Source organism: Heterocephalus glaber, unplaced genomic scaffold, assembly GCF_053883595.1.
Source record: "Heterocephalus glaber isolate CG9 unplaced genomic scaffold, H.glaber_assembly_v1.0 deba00001762, whole genome shotgun sequence".
NCBI classification, from domain to species: domain Eukaryota; kingdom Metazoa; phylum Chordata; class Mammalia; order Rodentia; family Bathyergidae; genus Heterocephalus; species Heterocephalus glaber.
Genome location: NW_028258459.1, coordinates 588,843 through 609,345, shown reverse-complemented (window position 1 = coordinate 609,345; position 20,503 = coordinate 588,843). Strand labels below are relative to the sequence as shown.

At 43.3% G+C, this 20,503-nt stretch overlaps 1 protein-coding gene across 2 annotated transcripts; it reads left to right on the top strand.

The window, feature by feature from the left end:
* The first annotated feature begins 552 nt into the window (after window positions 1–552).
* Window positions 553–10,546, top strand: LOC101720088 (melanoma-associated antigen 8). Of its 2 annotated transcripts, XM_021249170.2 has the most exons (4): window positions 553–780; window positions 908–977; window positions 8,485–8,566; window positions 8,872–10,546. In XM_021249170.2, the coding sequence occupies exon 4, from the start codon at window positions 8,919–8,921 to the stop codon at window positions 9,930–9,932; it is 1,014 nt and encodes a 337-aa protein (XP_021104829.1). In that variant the 5' UTR covers window positions 553–780; window positions 908–977; window positions 8,485–8,566; window positions 8,872–8,918; the 3' UTR covers window positions 9,933–10,546. The 2 variants fall into 2 exon arrangements, with proteins under 2 accessions (XP_021104829.1, XP_021104827.1); XM_021249168.2 differs by lacking the exon at window positions 553–780 and having other exon boundaries at window positions 789–977.
* Window positions 10,547–20,503: the final 9,957 nt, after the last annotated feature.

Here is a 20,503-nt window from a genome sequence, read left to right as displayed (position 1 = left end):
AGTCTCAGAACATTCTCAAAAAGCCTCTGTTGGCTGCTGTAGATGTGGTTCAGAATTCTTGAGAGTGAGCCTCTTGTGTCCTCCCTAGGACATTAGAGGATATCAAAGCCTTGTTCTGAAAACTGAGCTTCAGTTGACAGGAAGATTGAGCCTGGGATCAGTTATACCCAAGTGAGGGGATTTGTGGGGTTCTGAGGAATCTCCACCACCGTAAGAAGATCTCAGAATGTTCTAAAAAAGCCTATTTTGCCTGCCTTAAACTACCCACTGCATGAATCTCAGGGGAGGACCCCCTTTCCTCCTCATTGAGTAGTGAAAGTCAGAGACTTTTCTGAGGACTGAGCTTCAAGCAAAAGAGCAAAAGGCCTGGGTTCAGTTAGACTATTGCAGGGCTGAGTGCAGAGTGAGAAAGCCCCACCTGAGAGAGAAGGTTCCCATAGTAACCCAGATCTGCATCTTGTTAATCTAGCACCAGGTGAAAATTCCCAGAAGAGCACGCCTTTCGCCTCAGGCTACCAGGTGAGGAGAGTTAGATCTTAGTTCTGAGGACTGTGCTTCAGGTCTGGGAAGCAGTGAGACCTGGGCTAAGTTAGGTAAAAGTGAGAGGCTAGGGGGATGTTGTTAAAACCTCTCCTTACATAGAGTTTCTGCAACTAGTCCAGATCTACCTCTGCTGTCACCTCTGCACGACACAGGCAAAATTCTTAGGCATGGGCCCCTCACTTGAGTCTGTCAGGTGACCCTGGGCATCAGAGCCTTGTTCTGAGGTCTGCACTTCAGGTGAGCTGAGAAGACCCAAGATTGGTTGGTTTAAATTCAGGGGCTGAGGGTGAGAGAGAAATACTGATCCAAAGTTGAGAGTCTGAAAATAATCCGTATCTGCCTCTGTTGACACCCCACTGTGCAGTGGAGAATTCTCAGATGAGCACCCCCCTTTGCCTGGAATTCAGCGCCTGGTTCTGAGGTCCCTGCTTAAGGTGAGAGCAGCAGAGAGGACCTGGGCTCAGCTAGGTAAATATAAGGGGCTGTGGGGTAAACCTGGAAGCCCTAAGCAAGGTAGTGGGTCCCAAATATTGCATACCTGCCTGTGTTGTGAGCTGTGTACATGGGACACACTTGCCAGGGCTATCCACTTCCATGCCATGGTCACAGTGACCTTTCTGCCTTAGAAATCCCCATGTGTCAGACACTTTATTCAAAGGGGAACACAATGGGTTTGACAAAGGACACAGGGTTCTGGCTTTGGGAGAGACCAAGGTGAGGTCTGAGGGAGGACACAGGGACCTGAAGAAAATCCTTTTAGAACTTCCGTCAGCCCTGTGAAGGTATGTGTGGGACAAGCAGACTTCTGCCTCTGGTGTCAGAGAGAGGGGAGGGCTTTGTCCTTCCTGTGATGAGCAGGGAGAACCTGTTCCCACTCCAGGTGAGGTCCTGAAAGCGTGAGGAAACCCCAGTTCAGCAAGACTGTCCGTGAACAATCTAGATCCATCTCTGTTGTTGGTCCTGAACCCCACAGGGGCTGGTTTGTAAGAATGAGTCCTCTCCATCCTTTAGCCTTGATGTCACAAGGCACACTCAGTAAATAGGAATACAGTTCAGACTGTCAGGAAACAGGGTCCGGCCCCAGAGGGAGGAATGAGGGCACCCACCCCACTAGAGGAGCCACATGAGGGACTTCTCTACCCCAGGTATAAGACCTAGCAACCCCTGAGCATTGTGTCTGGATGTATGAACTCCCAAATTCTATGGGTGAGGCCCTGAGAATGTTAACAGTCTTGATCATAGAGGAAGGGGACCTTACACTCCAGAACAGAGAGAAGAAGAAGAAGTCTTCCCCGCAGAAGTCTGCTCCTGCTTGGCCTTCAGGGAAGCCCCATGTGGGGTTATCAGTCAGGGGACTCCTGACTTCTTCAACAGGATCTGAGAGACCTCAGGGTCTTTGAAGAAGGAGCAAGACTTCAGGGTAAAGGGACACACTGGCCCTGACCCAGTCAGGATGAGAAATGAGGCAGGATTGCGGGTCCCAGGACACAGGATAGAAGGGACCCAGCCTGCCTAATCTTTCAATCTGAGTGCTGTCCTGCATTCCCACCTAGAGTCTGAGGGAGGAGATTAAGTTTCACAGACTGGTAGAGCTACTTCCAAGACTCAAGGGGACGATGTACAGGGACATTGGTCACTAGATCAGAGGGTGACCTCCTCTCAGACGTCAGCCCCTGGGAGACACAGTGCACCTCTGGCCCTGGCTCTTGGTGTCAGGCAGGGAAAGGCCTTGATCTGTGGCATGTGGCTGCAGGTCAGCAGGTCCAACACATGGGAAGCCTGGCCCTGCTGGCAGGCTGGGGTGGCCTCAGGCAGGACTGTGTACAAGAGTCACCCTGCCCGGACTTCCACCTCTGCTGTCCTAGGGAGAAGGTGGACCTGATTTGCCAGATGCATCTGCAGGGAAGCAGCGGGGAAATGAGAACACCTGGGCCTGCACCAGACAAGGGAGGGTCTCCGGATCCTACTTCTCTGTCAGTCGTGGGAATCCCATACAGGAACTTCCAGACGCACTGCATTTTTGTCTCCCTGGTCTCAGGGAGGAGGGCCTTTCTGTGAGGATCTTTACCAGGTTATGGGAGGAGACGCATCCTGTCAACAAAGGGAGCAGGCCAGGATCTGCCAAGAATCTACGTGTGGAATTTGGATAAGCACTAAAGATTGTTCATTCTTTATTGGTTCCTGTTTGTAATACATAATGATTACATTCATCATGGAGAGTTAGTACAAGTACATGACACATATTCATTCTTTTTATTTCTTTCCCTTTTCCTCCCTTTCCCTCCCTTCATGGCGCTATTGTTTCTTTTTATGTGAATTCTTCAGATTCATTGACTGATGCTCCTTTGTTGGAATTTGTATGTCTTGTGTCTGCTTTGGGAGTTCATATATATGTGGAATTTATAATTTTTATCTGAATTCTCCATTTTAGTAGGTTCTTAACGTAGTTAAGATCTTCAGGATTTTGGCCGAGTCCATTGTGATTTTGCCTTTAATATTTATAATTGCTTGGATTTGGGTCTGTTTTTTTCTTTGTTTTGTTATGAATGGGAAGGCTTTGGGGAATTTTGTTCATTTTTTTCAATGAAACAACTTCAATTATTCATCTTTGTATTTTTTTAGTTTTTGCAAGGGCTCAAATTATCAAATTATCAAAAGTACAGCAACTCTAGCAACCCTGGTAGCCTGACCTCTGGCTACGAGGGCAGGGTCTGTGCACTTCAAGGCTGAAGTAAATACACTGAAGGTGTTTGTTTCTAGTCTACTCCCTGTCGACAGCTGTTTCCTGAGAATGACTCTCACCCAGTCACTATGGGGCAGGGGGCGGGGTAACACTGGAAACTGTGAAATGAAGTTGTCTTATGGCTCTTCTGAGTTCCACACTCCACATTTCCTCTATCCATTCATCTTTGAACAAATCTTCCTAGTTCTTTATATTCATCCTCAATTTTGCTTCTTCTTAATACTTTCATTTTTTTCCACAAGAGAAACAATGCTATATTTGAACTTGTGTGTCTGATTTATTTCACTTAAGATTATGATCTGGAGACACATTCATTTACCTAAAAATGTCTCGAGTTTATGCTTCTCTGTGATAGAGTAGTGCTGCATTGTGTATAAGCACTACATTCTCTTTATTCATTCATCTGCTGATGGGCATACGGCTGTCTATAGCAACACAGTTTGTAATAGCTAAATCTTGGGAAGAGTCTCTACTTTTCATTTTATTAGCTTTATTTTTTTAGTACATATTTGTCATACATATTGATCCCATGCATTATAGGGAATTAGTACCTTTATGTGTTATATTACTTCTTTTTTCCTCATTCCCTTTCCTTTCCTTCAAGCCTTCTTTCCCTCCCTATTTACAAAAGTTTTGTTTCCATTTTTCTCTTTCGATTCTCTTTCCTTTCTTTCCTTCCCTCTCTCCCCTCCCTGTTCCCCTTCCTATAGCAGTGCATCCTTCCTACTTCTCAATATCTATCCTCCATTATGTTCTTTATTTACTCTTTGTGATTCTCACATAAGACAATGTGATATTTAAACTTGTGTGTCTGATTTACTTCACTTAAGATTACAGTCTTGAAGTGCATCTGTTTTCCTATAAATGACACAAGTTTATCCTTCTTTATGGCAGAGTAATGCTTCATTGTATATAAATACATTTTCTTTATCCATTCACCTGTTGATGGACATAGAGGCTTTTTCCAAGATTTAACTATTATAAATTGTGCTGCTATAAACACGAGTGTACATGTACCCCTGTGATACGATGCTTTTAAATCTTTTGGGAAGATACCTAGAAGGGGAGCAGCTGGGTCAACTGGAACCTCTAATTTTAGTATTTTGAGGAATCTCCACAGTGACTTCCGTAGTGGTGTACCATTTAGCACTCGCAGCAACAGTGGAGAAGGGTTCTTTATCTGTACAGCCTCACAGAATTCCTGTGTTTTAATTTGCTTTCTCCAATGACCGGTGATGTGGAGCATTTTTCATATATTTATTTACTTTATATTTATTCACATGAGACATGTCTATTCATTGGAAGTGTTTCTTTTCTTTTCTTTTCTTTTCTTTCCTTTTCTTTTTTTGGTACTGGGGATCGAACTCAGGACCTTGCACTTTTGAGGCATGCGGTAGCACCACTGAGCTAAATCCCCGGCCCAATGTCTATTCATTGGAGATGCCCAGTTTGGAATTGGGTTTTTAAATTTAAGAGCATCTGATTTTTTTTTTTTTAGTTCTTTATATATTCTAGATGTTAGTCTTTTATCTGAGGAGTAGATGGTAAAATTTTTATCCCATTCTGGTGATTGTCTCTTTACTTCGTGGTTTCTTTTGCTGTGCAACAGCTTTCTAATTTGATTTCATCCCACTTGTTGATTCTTTCGAATATTTCCTGTGCAATTGAATTTTTGTTCATAAAGTCTATGCCTACACCTATATCTTCAAGAGCTTTAACCATTTTAACTTCCAGCAGATTGTTTCTCTTTTTATAATTAGATCCTTGATCCATTTCAATTTTAATTTAGTTCTCTGTGAGAGATAAGGGTCTACGTTCAATTCTTGGCACATGGAAGGCCAGTTTTCCCAGCACCATTTGTTCTTTAGGCTATCCTTCCTCCAGTGAAGGTGTTTGGCCCCTATGTCAAAGATACAGTAGCTGAGTGTGTTTATAGTGGTTACTGCATCTTCTAATCTGTTCCATTGATCCTTGTGTCTATTTATTGCCAGTGCCATGGTGTTTTTATTACAGTACCTTTGTAGCATAACTTCAAATTCTGATGCCCCCTGCGCTGCTGTTGTTGCCCAGATTTGCTATTCTAGGTCTCTTCTGGTTCCACAAAAATTTTATGATTATTTTCTCTAATTCTGTGAGGTATGCTAATGGTATTTTGATTGGGATTACTCTAATTCTATATAACAGTTTTAGAAGTATGGCCATTCTCACAATATTGGTTCTGCCTATCCAAGAAAGGGGATATTATTCCATTTTCTGATATCCTCTTCAATCTCCTTTTCAAGAGTATTGTAGCTTTCAATGGATACTAAGTATTTCATTTTTCTTGATGCTATTTTGAAAGGTGTGGTTTCCCTAATTTCTTTCTCAGTGAGTTTGTTATTCATGTCCAAGAATGCTATTGATTTTTGATTGCTAACTTTGTAACCTGGTACACTGCTAAATTGGGTTTTTAATTCTAAGAGTCTTTTGGTGGAGTTTTTGTGGTCTTCTGTGTAGAGTATCTTGTTTTTTGGCAAATAATGATTACTTAGCTCTTTCCTTTCCTATCTACATTCCTTTTATTTATTTCACTTGTCTAATTCCTCTGGCTAATGTTTATAGAACTCTATAGTTTTCAAATTTCATATCAGGTCATTCAGGATTCCTGGGGATGTACTTCTTTTTATTTCTCTTTTTTCCCCTCCCTCAGTAGTGGTTTTCCAGAGTCTGGATTCTGGATCTTGGAGAAACTGAATTGCTATTGCTTATCACTCTGCTATTTTATAGCATGGAAGGTTTGAAGCTAACCCACACCCACAAACAAAGGGACCTCACAGAGCCTGGCTTCCCCTGTTACCAGCCCAGAGTTCTTGGTGAGGGAGGCTGTATATAAAGAGCTCACCATTCTACTGAGTGGTTGCAGGTGGGAAGACTTGCAGAGGTGAATACCTTGGTCCAAAAGGTGGCCACAATTTAGTAGAGAGAGCGCCGGTTAGTAAAGGGAGGACCACAGGAGTCGACAAACCCAATATATGGGCTTTTCCTGAGGACTAAAGTTGTCTGCAGCACAGAATCAACAGATCCCACAGAGTTTGCCTGTTCCCTAGGTCAGGCCTGGGAGGCTGTAACTGGCATGCTAACTTCTGCCCCGGGCTGGAAGGGAATCTTCAGAGAGGTGAGGTCTAGGTCTCCAATGGAGAGATCAGCTCATCTTGGGAGGGGTGGGGCTAAGGGAGTGCAGGCATGGAAGGGAGGAAGATAGAATAACTTTAGAAGCACACAGGAGATGTCTTGCTTGTGTCCTCATTGCTGAGACACAATACCTGACACCTGCATTTTAATAGAAGAAAAGTTCATTTGTGCTAACAACTTAGGGAGTTTTCAGTCCATAGTCAGCCAGAGTAGAAGCGCCTGGTGGGAGGAAAGCTTCTTACCACAAGTCTTCCAGGAAGCAGAGCACAAAGGGAGATGCCAGATTCCAGGAAGGAAGATACACCCTGTTCTGTCACACCCACAGTGACCCTCCACTTTCTAAATGGCCCAGCCTCATGAGAACAAGACAGATAGAAGCCTCCATAATCCAATCACCTTCTGAAGGTCCAGCATATAAAACCATGGGACTTTTGGGGAAAATCTAGATTTAAACCAGAAGAGGGATCCCGAGTCACAGGAGAAATGGGCACTGGTCTTGCTGTCAGCACTGATGTCCCCATATAGGGGTGACAGCATGAGAGCCTCCTCAGTTGATTTGAGAATCCTAGAGACTTCAGTGAGGTGGGACACTTGATATAAGTTTGGGTCTGCAGGTTGTCACAGGGAATTCCACCTGTTCAGGAGACCCACAGCTGTCCCAGAGTCTGCCAAGAGTCAAGGTGAAAAGCCTAAGGGAGGATTTTGTGTACTCTTACCTGAACACAGACAGGTTTGTGGACATCTGACATTGGATCTCAGCTTGCCATCATCCCAGGAGGCCTGGCCTTGGCTGTAAGGCAGCTGCTGTCTTAGTTCTGGGTCATTGGTCTCAATGAGGTCAAGTCCTTGGTACAAGCGTGTTAGAAATGGGACCCTGGAATTAGGAACCCAGGGTCTATCAAGGGTCTAAGTGGGGCAAAGGGAACCCACTCACCTGAAAACACAGTACCCTAGCCCCAACCTGTTCCTTTTGTAACCTGTTGCCAGACCTAGGGAACGTAGTAGACTTGGGTTCCCCCACTTTCTCTCTGAATGTCTCAAGGTGATATTGTAGTAGTTTAAAGAGGGTGGCCCCAAGTCACTGAAGGGAAATTCCTAGACCTAATAATTTATCAAGATAAAGATGGTAGCGGTTCCCTTTCCTAGGGCACATGGACCTCACTGAAATTTTGCATGTCTAGCACTTGGGTCCAGGGAGCAGTGGCAAGATGCGGGGGGTGAGGAAGTGATGACCAGTGGTGGCACGCAGATGTCAGCTCCTGTCCCAGTGGAGTGCCCTGAGGCCCAGAAGTGTGGGAATGGGGGAGAGCGGGACCTGGAAAGCCAGGCAGGACTGGAGCAGGGTGCTCCTGGGAGGCCATCAGATGGGCCTGGGCCTGCTACTGCAGGAACCTCAGAAGGTGAGACAGGAGAGATGGCCAGGACGGGGCCTTCTGTCAAACCTGGAAAGCCTTAAGGGACAGGAGCCAGCGGCATCTTAGCCCTGCCTGGCCCTAGTGTGGGGGGATCTGGGGCCCTGTTGCTGGCTCTTCATGGTGCCCAGCAGTGCTGGCCTCTCTCTGGTGGTCACTATAGTGGCCGCCAGAAGGACTGAGGCCCTGTCCTCAGGGAAGGCCAAGGTCTTCAGAACCCTCCTTAACTCATTGCATCCCCACCTGGATCTCCCTCTGAGCCCCCGAGTTTGTAAATATGTGGGGGGAGGCCTCGGTGGAGGGGTTCATTTTCTTAGTCTGGTGCCAAGCCAGGCCTTTTCTGAATGACTTGACTTTGAGGCCAAAAAAAAAAAAAAGACTTTTGTTTCCTCTCAAGGAGGGAGACATCTTTTTTTGAGAAATTGTCTCAGGGTCTTAGAAAGCATGGTTCCAGGCACTGCTCAAAGACATTTGAGGGCCTCACATGAACAGAGAGGGCATCATTCACCCAGGACAGAGGGAAACTCGGAGTCCAGCGCACCCTCCTGCAAGGGCTCAGATACAGGCACTGTGCTTGTAGACTGCAGACTGAGGGGCCCTCCATGCATCTTGCAGGAGCTCCAGGAAGCAGGTGGTGAAGGTCTTGGTGTGAGGCAGTGTCATCAGGTTACACAGCAGAGGAGGCCCAGGAGTCAAGGTGAGATACATGATCTGATGTGTATCCAGGGCTCTACCTGTCCCAGAGAAAGGACACCTCATAGTAACCAGGATGTACATGCCATACTGTCTGCCCTAGAGCCTGGTCCTCTGCAGTTCAACTGCAGCCTGAGGAGCAGCCTCATTTCATGTCCAAAGGATCATGGGGACAAGGCCAGGTGAGGACAGGAGCTTCTAAAGCCCTATAGCACCCCTCAAAGAAAAGACCTATAATAGACCTTTGTGGAAGGCTACAGGTGTGTTGTTCTCAGCTGAGAACACTAATAATCTCCCCCTCTTCTCCAGGCATCTGAGTCTTCAGCAACAAGCTCTTATTGTCCCGACGGAACATCATGATGCCCCATGGTCAGAGGAGCGAAGACAGGAACCTAGTGGGAGGCCATCCTACCCAAAGTAGTGCAGGGGACATCATGGGCATGCAGGGTCTCAAGGAGAAAGTGAGGGAGGAAACAGTAGCCACTGTTTCCTCTGCATCCTCTTCCTCTTATAATGTAATCAGAGCAACACCAAGAGAAGCTCCTGGGCCTGAAACACTGAGTTGTCTTCAGAATCCTCAAGGCATCTCCTCTCCCCCTAGTGCCATGGCTTCCAGTCAAAGCAATCCAAGCAGTGAGGGCTCCAGTAGGAAAGAAAATCAGGGTGCAAGACCCTTGCAGGACATGGACGTCCCTCAGTTCTTGCGCAATGTGCTCCTGAATGACAAGTTACGTAAGTTGGTGTCCTTCCTGCTCCGCAAATATCAAAAGAAAGAACAGGTCACCCTGGAAGAAATGCTTCATGTTGTACATGATGATTACCGTGAGCACTTCCCTCTGATTTTCAGGGAAGTCTGTGAGTCCATATGTCTGGGCTTTGGTATTGAGCTGAGGGAAGTGGATCCCCCTGGCCACACCTATGTCCTTGTCCCTGTCTTAGGCCTCACTTACAATGGCATACTGGATAATGATGACCAGATCATTCCCAAATTTGACCTCTTGATATATACCCTGACTGCAGTCTTCATGAGGGGCAACCAAGTCAGTGAGAAGGTACTAAAGAAACAAGTGATAAAATGGGGGATGTTAGCTCTGAAGGAGCACATTGTTATTAGGGAGCTCTGGAAATTCATCACAGAGGATTTGGTCCAGGAACAGTACCTGGTGTATCGCCAGGTGCCTGATAGTGATCCTGCTAACTATGAGTTCCTGTGGGGTCCAAGGGCCCACGCTGAAACCACCCAGATGAAAGTCCTAGAGCATGTGGCCAAGCTTAACAGGGCAGATCCCAGGTCTTACCCACAGTTATATGACCAAGCTTTGAGAGAAGAAAGTGGTATGTTCAGGGCCCATGAGGAGCAAGATGTGTGACAGGGGCAAGGAGCGTTCCCCAACCACCTTCCTGGCTTAGTCCCCACCCCATGTGAAATGAGCCCCATTCTCAGTCCGAGTTTCTGCAGAGCAGGCAGTATTCTAAGAAGTGAGGGGCTGAGAGAGGGCGTAAAATACCGTGCACAGCATCTTGCTGTCTCTTCTATTTGGGTTCCTTGGAAATGGACAGGGATTTTCTTTGACTTTTTGAAGTCTTGTTCCTTTTTTGTGAGATTGAAGTAACTTTCACATCTTATTTGAAGAATAGTATTGATCTCACATGCGTTTTTAAGTTTTTGATGTTGTTGCTTGTGTTTTCTGATGTAAATATGATTTTGTGTGACAGTGATCACAAATGGATTTACTTTTCCAATCCAAGTGTAAGAGTCTTTCCTGTTTTAGCATACAAATGCAGAAACCATCCAATTTATTTATGATAATATATGATTAGAATAGGAATTACCTTGGAAATGTGTAAGAAGTTTATATCAAGTTAGATGGACTCTAGAAATATAAATAAGGATGAAAATCAATTCTTGGCTTCTTATTTATTTTTGCTTTATGTATACACTTTTGAAATTATATGTATTGTATAACAGAATATGGTTGTTTTCTTCAAGTTTATTAGAGAAATTTATTGTCAATAAAGAGCCCCATGTGCTAATGGAAACATTGAGGCCAAACCTTCATTGCAACTGTGTCCTTTGGAAGGCCCTGTGTCTGTGGTGGAGACATGAGTAAACTAGCCTGAGCAGGATCAAACCCACCCCCTAGGATGATGGAGACCAGTCATTCCACCAATGTCCAATGTTGGGAGACAGCTGTCCTTAAGGACCTGAAGGGCAGGTAACAGAGCACTGAGGAAGTGGAGTGTAGCAGAGCGCAGCCATGGTGAGTGCTGAGCCATGGAAGTTTGGGGCTTGGAGTAACTGCAGTTCCTTCTGCAGGAGCTTATTTTAATGTATATGCATGGAGGCCAGGGCCAGACCCTCAGATGAGGTGTCCTGGGCCTGAGGTAAAAGCCTGAGAGAATGAAGACCGCTCTGAGCAGAGCTTTTAGATGGTGGGTGAAGCTGAGAGGAATGCTCACCTGGGACAGCTGTGAGAAGAGTGGTCCTAGGCAGGGCAAGAACCAGGGTCTTATCCTCAGTGCCTGCAAGGTTTTCCTGAGAGGTAAGGGGGACTCACTGGTCAAGTGAAGCCATAATGTTGCTGGCCAAGTGCTCTGCTGTCTGTTGGAAGTGTCCACCTTCCAGGGTATTGCAGTACCCAGTTGACCTCTTGCTTGGGGACAACTTCTCCTTGTGAGTCCAGTTTGCCCTAACGTGGTTACAAGATGGACATGGGCACCTGACCAGTGGCTGCAGCCACTTACACCAGAGGTCAGAGGACTGCCTGACCAAGAGGTTCTCCCTCCAGAGACCCTGTTCAATATTCACAAATGTCTTGCCCCTGTCTTAACCAGGACTTAGTCTGTGCCAGTTTGCAATGATTCCCTTTGTGAAAGAGGTTTATGTTAGTGTTTTCAGTATATGCAATTTTGCCTGAAGTTTCTTGGAGCTGCATCTGTGCTCAGCTGGCCTTGTCACTAGAATGGCCTGGGCTTCAGTCCTCACTGTCACAGAGGCCTCATGAGCCCCAAGCCTAGACTCTTGCCAAAGGAGATATGATTGAAAATAGTTGTTCCTGTGGTGGGGAAGCTGACAGGGAGGTGGGGATATGGTTCTTCAACCGAATTCGTAAAGCTGTGAATTAGTTGTTCCAGTAGAGACAGATTTTCCGATATCTTATCATAAATACGTACTATTGGAGAAAACGTATTGGGGAATGATTACTTTGTAGGTTTTTTTTTTTTTTTGGTCTGGTTTTCTATTTAGTTTACTATTGACATGAAGCTTCCATGAGAGGCACACAGAAATTTTTCAGAAAAACAGTGTAAGTGTATCTACTTATGGTAATACTAGAACCAGCTACTTATCACCAATTATTCAATTTATGTCAGAAATTTTGCGAGGTGTTTTAATACATTTGTTTCATTCTACAGGTTCTACAAAAGAAGTGGGTCAAACTCATTTTATAGATGATGAAATTGAGGCCTACTGGGCTTGGGAGCTTCTCAGGATCCCTGTTTGGTAAATGACAAGACCAGGACTGGACTCTCAGTGTGAGGTCATCTAGAGGCCACCCTGTTCCCACTCCTCCCAGCCTGAACCTGGCTCTATTTCTGAGTTCAATTCTGTACTCAGATAAATGAAAATACCTCTCAGGGTGCAGAAAGTCCCCGTGTCCAAGGCACTCACCTGGCCTGAATTAAGAATGTAAAATGAGCAGGCGATGGGTGCCCCCTACTCCCTGGGAACTGCCCAGAGTCACCTGCCCTTGCCCATGGCATGTAGAAGGCCCTGGCTGTCACTTTGCTCACCATGGAAACCCTCCAATAGCAACAGATCTTTTGGCATAAAAGTTATCCTTGGACTGTGAGGCTTAGTCCCTGGGTTCTGTGCCTTTGAAGCAAATTAACACAGTCTCAAGCTTTCCCAAATGGGTGATAAGGACTTGGGCATGCAGTGTAATCTACTTGTCCTGGTAGGTTAATTAGGACAGTTTTTGAGATCGTCTTGACATTTTTGTAGGATTTTAATGGAATGAGTTACTAGAAAAGGTCCATGGAACACATATGTAGTGCATGAGCTTATGTAGGTGGTCAAACCCCAAAGCTCCCTGAGAAGCTGTAGGTGAGGCAGGACCATGCTCACTGCTGTATGGAAAGAAATTCATCTGCTGTGGCTGAATTATTCCAAACCCTGAAGTTTTCTGAGTAGGTGGCAAGTGCTTCTTATTTGATCTTAAAAATAAAAAACTCTTCTCTTCTCCAGTATCTGGCCTGTGTCCGTCCCCATAGGGGAATCCTGGTTTTTCCATATATCCCATGAGGTTATTCCTGATGTTCAGGACAGTCCTGTGCGCTGTAGGAACAGCTCACAACAGACTGGCCATGAGTCCAAAGACAGGAGGAAATCCTCAGCCTGCTAATATCAGAGGTTATTGTGAAGGGAAAAACAGAAAAGTGCTAGTGAGTGAAGAACAAGAAACCCTCTTGGACATGAGATTGATACTGTATCTGAAGCATCTATCACATAGTAGGTGACAAGTGAAAAGAATGGAGCATTTCTAGGCCTATCTCACCTCAAAAACTTTTCCCAGAAAGGAAGAGAATTGTGCCTTAATATATCATATGTACTGCTTTTCCTTGAGCATCTACTTTGTGACAACTTATGGTAACAGGACATATCCTCACCAACACACAGCTTGTCTTCCCTGCTTTTTTGGAAAGGGGACTATTACAGTCCACTTGTCCTTAGGGACATTAGATGATCTTGTGCCAGTGAAATATCACCAGAACATTTACTTATTTTTTACAAATATTTCTATAAGTGGTGCTGCAAGATTCCTGTGTTAATCCTCATACAATGGCCACACAACACACAGACCTCTCTGTTTGCACGCTTAGGAGGTTCAGCCATACCTATTTGCTCATTTTGTGTGGAGCAAGCTGATTCTTGCCTGGATGGCTCTGCACAGGTGCCTCCCCATGGAGCTGACTTTGAGGATTTCTTCATGCCACCCAACCCTTCAGGCTGCCGACTTCCACCTGTCATTCCTATGACAGCTGTGATGTCCTCCCCAGTGTGAGGGCAGGTGGTGGCCAAAATTGCCCAAATCCCTGTGCTGACTCAGGGTTCCCTCCTCCTGTTGCTGTGCCCCATTGGCCCCCCTCTCCTGGACCCAGCCTCAGCTTGCCCAGTTTGGAGCATTATTGTACATCCCTATCGCCACCTGCTCAGCCCAAGACAGGACCCAGTGCTGATGGTAACATGAAAATATCTCCACCTGAAGATCCCTGGTAAGAAATGTGTTCCCATTTTCCTCTTGTATGGTTCCAGAGGAGCTGAGGTGTGTGTCAAAAAATGTTCAGTGAACACATTTTTTGTTTGTTTCATGTGAGACCTATTAAACAGACTCAGGTATAAAAGCTGAGCTGAGAGAAGTCACTCCACAGCAAGTCAGTGCGGACATAAGCCTTGATTTGAATAGACTATTCTAAGAAGATCTGACTGCCCATTTCATAGAAGAAAAGTTTTCATCCTTGGGAACTACTCCTCAAAGACTCTCATTGATGTTTTCCTAAAGCAGTTCCCATGAGAAGGGGTAGTGTACAGGTACTGTGCCCTCTGCTGCTGCTAGCCCCTAAACCACAAGATGAGGCTACTGCTGTTTTAGGTGCCCTTGGTCTCAGTCAGCACCTCTACTGTTCTAGGTAGTGTTAAAGGGCACTTAGGTTCATTTGCTTAGTTTCACTTACTTCCAGATTACAAAATCAAAGGAGGCCATATATTTCAGCAAATAGGAAAAACAATTATCTAGCACTAGCTCAGAGGACATAGAAAGGCTCACATGCCTCAATTTGCCATCTCTCCTTGTACAAGTGGGTAAAGGCCTTACATAGTTAGGAACAGAGGGGCGGGAAGCACAGAGAGGTGATGCAGATCTCCAGCACTACCGGCCTCAGCACTTCCAGCAGTCTTCAGCACATCCTCCTCTAAACCAGGCTCCAGCCTCCTGGAGCTGGTGGCATCTGCATATTCTGTCACTTTTGGGGGGCTGAAGAGAGGCAGAGATATTTGTTAGGAACTGAGCAGGTAGAAGTTTGGATAAGATCTTTACCTCTAAAAAAACCTAAAGTTTTTAGTTCCATTCTCCATTGCCAGTGACTATAGCTCAAAGGGTGGTGTAACAGAGACCTTCCTCTCAAGGGGTTCTGAAACTCACGTCTCGGTGCTCTTTTCACTCTGTGAAGAGTGACCTTGCCCATTTCCCACAGACACCAGGCAACATACTCAAGGGGGTTACCGGGACACCTCCCTCTTCCTAGTACATAAGAGCATCACCTCTTTCTGATGATGAAGAAGAGGGTCCTTTACCCTGGAAGGATTGTGACTCCTGTCTGTGCCTGCTGGTACCAAGCCATGGGGACTGCAAGACCCACAAGTGAGCGAGGGGGGAGGGAAGCCCAGTCCTGCAGCACTGGTCTTGCACATACAAGGTCTAGGGTTTGAATGAGCCATGTCTAGCACTGAAAACGAGGTGCCCTTGTGGGAGCTAAAGTTTAAAGCTCACTAGAACTTTCACTGTTTCTCTTGGTGAACATATTCTTAAAGTATGAGTACACATACACAGCACTGTCCAATATGGGGCCCGGCCACCACATGTTGCCATTTAGTACTGAAATGTGAGTGGTGATATTGAGAAGCTACAATTTTAATTCAATTTTATATAGTTCAAATTGCAAATACGTAAACCTAATTGTACAGAACAGGGGGAGATTTTCAGAATCTAAACCTGTGAAGCAGGAAGTATAAATTTCCATGGAAGATAAGAGGAGTGATAAGAAGCGGAGTCATTTTAAGTCTTGGTTATTGGATCCTGTTTTCTACTAACTGCTTGCAGGTGAGGATAATACATCTAGAGTGTATTTTAATGAGGAAGATGAAAACTTAACCATCCATACAGTTTATCACTTTCCAAGTAAATGAACCTACACTTCTACTTGGTAGATTAAATAATATCATCCAAATAGAGATGAAACCTTGAAATAATACCAGAAATTATGAAATCAGTATCAGAAATCAAATGGGAAATTTTTCAGGGCATTGGGATGGGCAAAGCTTTTCTTGAACAAGACTTCAAAAACATAGATGACAAAAGCTAAAATAAACAAATGAGCAAATGCAAGAAAATATAGTTTTTAATGCTCAAGCTTCCCACATTGAGTCTTTCACAATTTATCAATTCCTCTTTATATTTTCTATCACATTACAGACTTCAAATGGGTTTTCTGATTCTGGAAAATATTGAGCTGTCTATTCCACACTCTATGCAGTTATGCGGTAGCAATGTTGTGTAAGGTAGAGATGAGTAGATGATGAAAGTAAGATTGATTTCACAAATCACATACTTTATTGCCATACAAAGAGAATATGTCTCTGGTGCCCAATGATTAAAGTAGCAGAACATCACAAACCTCCCAGCTTCTTCGTGAGCTCAGTAGATATATCCCTAGCTTTGCCTTTGCCATACCCTGAGGGATGAAGTACAAACTTGGACCCTGCAGCTTCACAAAGCACTCTGGGCAGGAGGGGGGAGGATTTCCATGAGCTCTGGCTCAGCATCTCCAGATTGAAGAAAATGAAGAGCTCCATGCCTTGTCCATCATCACAGAGTGCACTCCTGTGCCTCCTAGTGGCCCTCAACATTCATCATCCGCCCCCAGGGACCTGCTGCCCATGATCCTCATTTCCTGTTCGCCTCCTTTGCCACGTGAACTGGGAGGAGATCTGTTTTTTTTTGTGTGTGATGGCCCATCTCCTTGCTAGTAAGGCTGTTCTTTTAGTAGAAATGCCTTTATTCATAATTGCCACAATGTGGGTGCCACCAACATGTCTTAAATAAATTGTTCTCAATCTGTAGTTTTCTGTACATCAAAATAATGTCAATGAAAGTAAATGAACTATCAGATATTGGAAGGACTGCTTGCAATGTGAAGAAGTCAGAATAAAAGGCCTATATACTGTGTGATTTCAGCTATATAACATCTTAAAAAGGGAACTGTGGAGAAGAAGACCAGAGGGTGATTTTAGCAGCAGCATGAGAGGGATGCATAGTTCAAGTGGGAGATTTTAAGGCATTGAAATTATTTTGTATGATATTGTAGTGGTGAATACAAAGTGTTATGAACTTGTCAAAACCCATAGAACTAACCACACACAAAAAAGGATGAATCTTAATCTGAACAGTACATGTCAGTTAAAAATAATGTATTTGCATTGATATTGGCTACATTTGTTAATTGGATAATATTGTAGTCAACCACAAATTGTAAAAATCATAGCAGAATCATGCAGGATGATAACTATATAGGAAATATTTTTGTATGGATATGGGGTTATAGAGGAACTACATAGAATCTACTCAATTTTCTGTACTTCTTAAATTTTTCTAATAATGACTAGTATTTAAAATGAAACCTGCAACAACCATTCAGGCAAGTTTTTATTTATTGCAGAGAACCAACAAATTATATTCACACTAAATCAGTGTGAGCATGTTTGGAGCAGCTTCCTTTGTAACAGTGAGGCACTGGAAGCAAACAGACTAGATGTGCTTATATATAATGATGGTTAAATAAAAGAAACACAATCCTTGGCACATCCATCCCTTGGAATACTACTCAGAATTACAAGTGAGTGGATTCTTCATATACATTCAGAGGTTGGTAGATCTCCAGGTAACTTTCATGTTAAAGAAAGAAATACCAAACCATACATATCCTTGTGAATCCATTTGATAACATCCCTGATGGGATCAAATTATATAAATGAATAACAGACCAATGGTCTCCAGAGATGAGGAGGGTGTGGGTGTGAAGGAAGTGCTGTGTCTCTACAAGGAAGCAGGAGGGATCCCTATGCTGATAGAAGCATTAGACATCTTTTAAAAAAATATTCTCATTAAGTTTATTGGTACATTTTAGGTATAAAATACAATTACATTCCTCATTGGGATCTTATACCTTTATATGATGTATCTTGGTTCTTATTTTTTTCCCATTTCCCTGCCCTCCCTTCACCTCCTCCACCCTTCCCTATTTATAGAGACTTTGTTTCCATTTTTTCCTTTTCTCATATTTTTCCCCTTTTTCCTTTCCCATACACTACCCACATCCCCTACTCCTTTAGAACTTTACTTCCTATTTCACATTATCAATTATAGCATTTGAACCTTATTTACACTTTTAGTTTTTCACACCAGAGAAACTATTCGCTATTTACACATATGTATCCTATTTAATTCACTTTAGAGTATGGCCTTGAGGGGAACATAGCTGTCCCCAGCACAGAGGAGGTGAACCTTCTGGGCCAGCATACCATAGCTCCCAGTGCCGAAGAGGTGAGCCGCATGGGCGCCAGCAGCACACATCACTCCACACAACCCCCACTGAAATGAGAAGACACATAAACAAGTCTCAAAACCAGACTTCCAGATCACCTAAATCAACCCCAAAGGGAAATGAGATGTGACAATCTGACACTCAAACACCTGGACTCCCTGAACTGGCAACAAAAGATGATCTGGAGAAAATGAAATCACAAATAATTTCTCATATATCAGCAGAGATTGGGCCCATAGTGCAAGACATGATTAATAAATCTAGAGAGGACACAGATAAAAAATAGAAGAGCTAAGGAACATGATGGAATCCTAACATAGGAAACAAATGAAATCCATAAAACAGATGCAAACAGATTTCCAGGACATTAAAAGCTCCATTGAAAGTTTAGACAGCAGAATGAGCAAATGTGAGGACAGAATTCCAGATATAAAAGATAAGATTGCAATTAGTGACCAGGAAAATAAACATTTCTTTAAAATAGCAAGGGACCATGAGAACTCAATCCAGAACCTGCTAGAAGATGCAAAGAAGAACAACATAGGACTGATCGGAGTCAATGAAGAAACACGAGAGAGTGCAGATGAGATAAAAAAACTGTTCACAGAAGTGATGGTAGAAAACTTCCCAAATAGGGGAAAAGAACTTGACATAGAGATGAGTGAGGCATATAGGACTCCAAATAACCTTGACCAAAAAAAGTGTACACATAGCCATATAATAGTTAAGATTCCAGAAACCCAACAGAAGAACAAAATTCTACAAGCAGTTAGAAAAAAGAAACAAATCAAATTTAAAGGAAAGCCCATTAGAAACACAGCAGACCACTCAACACAAAGCCTCAGGCAAGAAGAGCTTGGAGTGATGTATTTTAAGCGCTAAAGGAAAACAGCCTCCAACCCAGATGGATGTACTCGCAAAACTATCTTTCAAAATTGATGCAGAAATAAGATACTTTCATGACAAAGAACACCTTAGGAACTTCATGAATACAAAACCAGCAAGACAAAAAATTTTAGACAATATCCTCGGAAAAGACAATGAGGACCACAATCACAGGAAGCCCAGCAGAATGAATCCATCAGGCACAACAAGAAATTAAACACAAAGGGGCAGAATCCAACAAAAAGAAAAGGTCATGACAAGGCTAAGTCACTATGTATCAGTTATAACCATCAATGTTAATGATCTCAATTCACCAATAAAAAGAAATAGACTGGCAGAATGGGTCAAGAAGCAAGATCTAACAATATGCTACACATAAACACACTTAATTCAAAAAGAAACTTATTGACTGAAAGATAAAGGTGGAAAACAGTACTCAATGGGACAGGAATCCAAAAAAAGCAGGAGTAGCTATCCTCTTTGCAGATCAAGTGGATTTCAAACCAACACTGATTAAGAGAGACAAAGACACTACATCCGTGTAAAGGGAAGAATCCAAGAGGAAGAGATGACAATCATAAATATCTATGTACCAAACACGAGTGCAACCAACTATATAAAAAATACTAACAGACATGAAAAATCAAATAAGCACTAATACAGTAGTAGTGTGGGAACTCAATACTCCAGTGTCACAAACACATAGAACAACTAGACAAAAAGTAAGCAATGAAATAGTAGAACTCAATCAGTCAAACTCTTGAACAAATGAACTTAACATATGTTTACAGAGTGTTGCACCCCACAAAATCAGAATACACATTCTTTTCAGCTGCACACAGGTCGTTCTCCAAAATAGACCACAAACTTGCCCATAGATTATGTTTAAGTAAGTGCAAAGGAATTGAAGTTATCCCCTGTGTATTATCAGACCATAGTGTGATGAAATTGGAGATCAATAACAAAAGAAGCCACAAGAATTTCATAAACACAAGGGAACTGAAGAACACAATTCTAAATAACTAATGGATCACAGAGGAAATTGTAGAAGAAATCAGACAGTACCTACAAATAAATGACTATGACAATACAACCTATCAGAATCTATGGGACACAATGAAAGCTGTCTTATGAGGGAAATTCATAGCAGTGAATACTCATATAAGGAAAACAGAGTGAGCCGAATTAAACAACCTGATACTGAACCTCAAGCTTCTAGAAGAAGAAGAGCAGGAGAAACTTAAAGCTCATACCAGGGAGGAAATTTTAAAGATTAGAGGAGAAATCAATGCAGTGTTGACTAATAGAATGATACAAAAAAAAATCAATGAAGCCAAGAGTTGGTTCGTCAAAAGAATAAACAAAATTGACAAACCTTTAGCCAACCTTATCAGAAAAAGGAAAGGAAAGTTCCAAGTCCATGCAATTAGGAATGAAAAGGATGAAATTACAATGGACCCAACAGAAATCCAGAAGATCATCAATACCTACTTTGAGAACCTATATGCCAATGGAAAACACAGAAAAAATGGACAGATTCCTAGATACCTATGAAATACCAAAGTTTAACAAAGAAGACCTAAAAATTCTAAACAACCCAGTATCAATCAATGAAGTTGAAAATGTAATTAAAAACTTACCAAGTGAGAAAAGCCCAGGTCCTGATGGCTTCACTGCT